Source organism: Rutidosis leptorrhynchoides, chromosome 5, assembly GCF_046630445.1.
Source record: "Rutidosis leptorrhynchoides isolate AG116_Rl617_1_P2 chromosome 5, CSIRO_AGI_Rlap_v1, whole genome shotgun sequence".
Lineage (NCBI taxonomy): Eukaryota > Viridiplantae > Streptophyta > Magnoliopsida > Asterales > Asteraceae > Rutidosis > Rutidosis leptorrhynchoides.
The window spans coordinates 82,691,781-82,698,460 of record NC_092337.1 but is presented as its reverse complement, the minus strand read 5'-3'; the positions used below and the strand labels follow the sequence as shown (position 1 = coordinate 82,698,460).

The 6,680-nt window shown below is 29.3% G+C and overlaps 1 protein-coding gene across 1 annotated transcript; it reads left to right on the top strand.

Annotated features, from left to right (window-relative positions):
* Nucleotides 1-1,201: 1,201 nt before the first annotated feature.
* On the top strand, nt 1,202-3,412 carry LOC139846507 (uncharacterized). The gene is made up of 4 exons (XM_071835991.1): nt 1,202-1,846; nt 2,566-2,655; nt 2,755-2,822; nt 3,086-3,412. Exons 1-4 carry the CDS (start codon nt 1,202-1,204, stop codon nt 3,210-3,212), a joined length of 930 nt encoding a protein of 309 aa, XP_071692092.1. The 3' UTR covers nt 3,213-3,412.
* Nucleotides 3,413-6,680: the final 3,268 nt, after the last annotated feature.

Genomic DNA, 6,680 nt, shown 5'->3' with positions numbered 1-6,680 from the left:
AAAATGATGATGAAAAATAGTATTTATATAATCCTATCAGTTATTTCATTTGCAAAGTGTAGGTGATGTGAAAATGCAAAAGTAGTATTTATAGGTAACAATGTCTATCAATTTAATTAAGTGTTTAATATAAAGAAAGTGAAAAGATTAAAACTCTTGTTATTACTTATGATATGACATAAATTAATTATGAATGTTTAGAAAAAATGAAAAGATTAAAACTGTTGTTATGTATGAAAGAGATTAAGTTTAGTTATTAAAAATATTGCGATCAAATTTATGATAAAAATTTGGTATTTTTTTTAATATTTTAAAATCATTAATTTAAAATTAATTATCTAATTATATAGATATAAAGCTATAAATAAAAACAACATATTTATAAATGAAGTCATTATTTAAATGAAATTAAATGTACATACTTAATACATGGAGACACTTTTTAGTTATATATAGAATAATTTCACCCGTGAAAACACGGGTTTGTTTAAACGAAACAGTTTAATAATATGTTTTAGGTATTAAGTGAATTTAATGTTAATGTCATTTAGTTTATTGCCCGGTGGAACTACAGATTTTGACTAAGAAACTTGTCGTTGATTTTACAAACATAAAGCTCGCTCAAAGTTGAATAATTATATTTATATTTTTAAAAATAATAATAATTAATAATAATAATAAATGCCTTTTAAATTTTTTTAGAAAAATAAAATTACAATTTATGAGAGATTAATATTTCCTTTTATAAAAGATTTTGTATTATTTTTTTAATTAAATTAATATATAATTATGACATCATCATTATGAAAAGTAAATGGTAATTTAGATTAATGATGATATCGTCATTTTAGAGGTTTATTAGATTATATAGATAGATAGATAAGAATGTGAATATAACATAATTTAATTCGATGTATATCTTACCGATTCACATTTCTATTTGCACTCAATTATTCTCTCAAGCAAGCCGGACATCCAGAACGAATTTAAGAGCGTTGAATTATTTGCAATATTTAATAATATCTCGTGCATCGCACGCATATAAATATATACATCGAATAAAATACATACATAACACATCTTGATAAAGTTAATTTTGTTGTATACTTTTCTTATATATACACAAACCACTTGAACCTATTCAACACATTATAAAGATCTCACCTTAATTCGCCATCAACAAATTGAAAACAGCCGAAAAATGGGAAACACAATAGTGGTGTTAACACCTATAGTTCACGGGCTCGTAAAACTAGCAGGGTTAACACCGCAAACTATAGAAATAGAGCCCGGAACCCTGATGAATATTTGGGTTCCAAAAGAGACCGTCACCAAAAATGATGACGGAGATTTTGTTTACGTACCACCAAACAAGCCAGCGGTACTACTTCTCCATTCATTCGGGTTAGATGGTATTTTCACATGGTTTTTACAAGTTCTGGCCTTAACCAAGGATTATTCCGTTTACGTGCCAGACTTTTTGTTCTTCGGTGGCTCAATCACCGATAGTAACGAAAGGTCCGCTAGTTTTCAAGGGACGTTTGTGGCTAAAGGGTTGGAGAAGTTACGCGTTGAAAAAGTGACATTGGTTGGGTTAAGTTATGGTGGGATGGTTGGGTTCAAGATGGCTAAAATGTACCCGAAATTGGTCAAGTCTATGGTCATGTCTGCAACCGTTATAGAGTTAACTGAATCTATTAGCCGTGATTCGTATAAACGACTTGGTATCAAAAAATGGTCGGGCCTTTTGATGCCCGAAACAGTAGAGGGGTTGAAATTCATGTTCTCTGCTGGATTTCATAAACTCCCATGGCTTCCTGATTTTGTTTATCAAGACATTCTTGAGGTATTTGTAAGATTTTTACGTAAAATCATGTGAAAAAAAATATATATTTGCATTGTTACGTACTTATTAACTTAATCTTTGGTTAGAAAACTGAAGTTGCAAATTGATCATATATTTTTATTTTTGTCTTATGTAAGTTATATCTCTGAAATAGTAGTGTATGCTAAAATTAGTTTACGTGTCATTATCAACATACGTAAAATTTTGACCTGGTAAATTTATGGTCAAAATTACATTATATGACATTGACTTGACACATACGTGACATCTTAATGAAATTTATTAATTAATTATGTTATTATTTAAATATTTTATTTGTTATTAATTTATAATTTTTGAAAGTATTATAATTATTAACATCATTCTCTAACAATAAAAAAATTTTAAAATGTAATGTGTGTGCCAAGTCATCGCCACCTAAGTGTGGCATATAAACAATAAGTTTATATCCTACACTAGTAGCTTTGATTGGATGTATATCTTATATCGAAATAAAAATGAAAATTTACGGTTGATTTGTAGCTTTAAACTTTAAAAAAAAATTTAAAAAATTGCAAGTTTTACCGGTCGAGCAGGTAACACGTCACATTTTGTTTACATTAATATACATTCTGAAAGTTTGACATATAATGGTAATTTTTAAGGTATAGACTAAATCGGAACAAACTGAAAATACGTAACTGATTTGTAATTTTAACTCTTTAATCTAATATTTGTAGACTATGTTTAGTAATCGCAAACAGAGAAACGAACTGTTAGAAGCTTTAGTTGTTCCAGACAAAGATGCAAGTGATACATACTTTTCTCAGGTAATAATACAAAAATTTCAATATATTTAATTAGTCAAAGTTTAATCGCCAACATTAGTTTCACAAACCTAATTGTTTTAAAATTAAAAATTCTTGTAGATGATACATATGTTGTGGGCCGAAGATGACGTGATTTTCACAATCGATCTTGCGGGGTTCATGAAAACGTAAGCCCGAAGCTAGTTTATTATTTAATCATTCACATTCACTTAACTTAATGATTGAGGTCCTGATATCCTTACAAAATGTTTCATGTTTAACACTCGATAACTGGTTATGGGTAACTAGGTAAAAGTGTCGGAAACAATCAAATATAGCCTGATTTAGGCACATATATCCGATTAAAAAAAATACTCCCTTCCTCAAATAACTTGATCAGGTAAAATGTAAAATGTATAATATCTGTATTTTGATTCTTTATTCATTGTAGGCAACTGGGTGAGAATGCAACATTGGATTCGATTAAGGATGTCGGTCATCTAATTCCGTTGGAGAAATCGTCTACATATAACAAACGCCTTAAATGTGTTCTTGAGCGCGTAACGAAGGATCAATGAGCTGATTATGTCATTTAATTTGAATGTTTAAGTGTGGTTATTCTAATACGTATACGCCTAATTTAGAGAAATGATATAGCCACCAAAAATATACCAAAAAACTCCCACTCAGCTCACATGGCATGCTGAAGTGGGAATACACGTAGGCTTAATTGTAACTGCTACCATTTATTTTTGTTCCCATTTATTTCTGGTTTTTCTTACCCACATAAAAATACAAATAATTATTTATTCATTTTCTCTATTACGACTCTTTCTTCTTCAAATTAAAATCTATCATCCATTGTTGATTATACCAAGCCCTTGAAAATATTTCGTTAAGCTCGTATAAGAGGGTGTATAAGTCCGAACGAATTTGCAATCGATCCAGAGTTTAATTTTCATGTGATTTCATAAAATTTTAATGGACGGTTGGGTCCTAAAAAGGTCCAGATGTTCGAGACGCGGTCGAGACGGGGTCGAGATGGACGTTGACCAAACTTGACTTTTAAATATATATGTATATAAATGTATATATGTATACATATTTTAAAGCGAAAAACTTTGATTGACTAATTTGTACTCATAATCGCTAACACCGTTAATTAAATACAAAAAGTTTAAACTAAAATACGACAAATTTGACCGATTTTACCGACTTTCTAGCTTTTCTGAATTTTGACAGAATTTGACCCGACTTTTTTCAACTTTGACTCGAATTTTGACCATTGACTGTCATATTAGACGGTTTTCTTCTAGACGGGGCGGGGGCTTGAGAAGGGGTGTTTTACAACAGTGGTTACTTCGTTGTCTTCTTGAGAATTATAATGGGTATTAAAAACTTTAATCATATATGAGAATTGACTTGACTGCAAGATTATTAAGTTACAAGTTTTCAATTTGATAAGTTGCAACACCTGGTGTTGGTTGTTTCCTTATGACTCAGGAAACTGTTAGTAGACTTAAAATGACCATAAAGGGGAGATGTAAAGATGAATGAAGCATTCTTTGTTAATTCATATTGATGAAGAAGAAAGAGACGTAGAGGTTTTAAATTTAGTCGAGAGATACAAGTGTTGATAGAAAAGATTTTGAGTAAATATTAATTTTAGTATTAATTATAAGATATTGGCTAGTAGCAGCAAATTATAGGGGTTAAAATAGCTATTATCTATTTTTTTAAATGGAAAATATAATAATTATCTAATAACCAAAAATAAATGGAAGACAGATGTAGCATGCCATGTCACCAAGTGGGAGTGATTTGGTGAACTAGATGGTAGACGTAGCATTTCTGCATTAACTCTGCTAGTTTTACGGGGCCGTGAACTAGAGGGGTTATCGTGGAATTATGTTATTCGTTCTTGTTTTTCTACTTATATAGAATATAGAATTTGTTGATGGCAAATTAAAATGACATCTTTATAATGTGTAGATTTTTATATGTTCATGTGGGAATATATAAATAATTAAAATATCTATAATTAAGAGTACGTTTAATTTTTTATTTATTTATTTTTTTTATTAAGAGTACGTTTAAAATATCTATAATTAAGAGTACGTTTAATAGAGCAATAGTAAATGATTCAAACGAGTAAAGAGATGTACGCATGTTGCTGGGAAATGATTTCGCTCTTTAATTTAAACATTATTTCACTAGTAAAGATCGGATATAGATGATAATTTGTAATCTATGGATAACCCCGATTTCATTTGAAATACTTAAATTCATAAACATATAATATATAAATATAAATATGTCATCATAACTACTCTCAGTTATATATATTATTTCATTAAATACATAAATACTTATATATTTTTCATTAGATTTATACACATTATTTTCTCTTTTTTATTGAATTAAATTTTTAATATTTCCTAATCTTAATGGCAGATATTTCGTATCTAACTTTTAATTTCGATCAACGCACCATAAAAATGATCATATTCCAATATTTATGACGTGATATTTATCGTCATCGTACCAATGGTAGTCAGCTAGTCAGTTAGGTGATTTAGAAAAAGTAGGTTATATATGTTATGACTTATTTTTAAGTAAATTAGATAATTTTATAACAAGCTATGACTTTTGATAGCATAAAGTTAAAGAAAAAAAATCTAACGATGAATTATTCAATGAATATCCATTAACCCGAATAATCCATCGTATATGAATATGAATTAGGGATGGCAATGGATGTCCAATCCATTGAATATCCATCCGATTTTTAAATGGATATGGATGATTTAAACGGATGATAAATGGATATGAATATGAATATGAATGATGTGAAAAAATTAATGGATCGGATATGGATGACAATTTATCATCCATGGATGTATCCATTTACCACCCGAAATACATATATACATATAATTTTATACATTTTTACTTAAATATATGCATATATACTTAAATTTTCTTATATGTGTACACTATAAACTATTAAAATGTTATCGAAAATATAGATTGTGAAGATACACCTATATCAATACTATTAAATTCATAATCTTACATATATTACACATCTTTGTTAAAACCATTTTGATGATTTCATTTAATAATAAAAATGTTTAGAAAAATTTAACATCCAACGGATACCCGATAATCCGCTTAATCCAACGGATATGGATATGGATGGATGAATTATATTTAAATGGATATGGATATGGATTTTAAAAAATAAATGGATATGGATACAGGCACACCCGATTCATATCCGATCCATTGCCATCACTTTTTTTTTTAAAGGCAAGCCCCCCAAAGTGTAGCAAGTGAGATTGGACATGAGTCCCTTTGGAACTTTTCAAGCATCTTACCCTCAAGCCACCCTTTGAGTTATTGCCATCACTTATTATGAAGAAAAAATTACGCCATTGGTACCTGTAGTTTGTTTATATTTTCATAACAACACCTAAACTTTATTTTTTGCTGGTATCTATGTTTTGCATCTTTGGTACCTAAATGTGAATATAGTATAATTCTATCTATATCGGATCCATTTCCATTTCTAATTCCACTCAATTATTTTCTCAAGCTAGCCTCACATCTAGAATCAAGAACAAAATTAAAATTATAAGAGCGTTGAATTACTTGCAATATTTTATAATATCTCGTGCATCGCACGCATATATACATAAAATAAAATACATACATAACACAGCTTAATAATTTATTTTTGTTGTATAATTTTCTTATATATACAGACACTTGAACCTATTCAACACATTATAAAGATCTCACCTTAAATTGCCATTAACAAATTCGAAACAAGCCCAAAAATGGGAAACACAATGTGGTGTTAACCCCAGTAGTTCACGGACTCGTAAAACTAGCAGGGTTGACACCGCAAACTATAGAAATAGAGCCGGGGACACTGATGAATATCTGGGTTCCAAACGAAACCGTCACCAAAAATGTTGTCGGAGATACTATTTACGTACTGAAGATAGTCTGTGCTTTATTGCGAGGAATGGTTTCGTTAT

Excerpts from the sequence above, each read along its gene's own strand:
- LOC139846507 (XM_071835991.1), top strand. The coding sequence starts at position 1,202 with ATGGGAAACACAATAGTGGTGTTAACACCTATAGTTCACGGGCTCGTA. Across the intron at positions 2,656-2,754 it reads GTGATACATACTTTTCTCAG|ATGATACATATGTTGTGGGC; the intron begins GTAATAATACAA and ends AAATTCTTGTAG. Across the intron at positions 2,823-3,085 it reads CTTGCGGGGTTCATGAAAAC|GCAACTGGGTGAGAATGCAA; the intron begins GTAAGCCCGAAG and ends TATTCATTGTAG.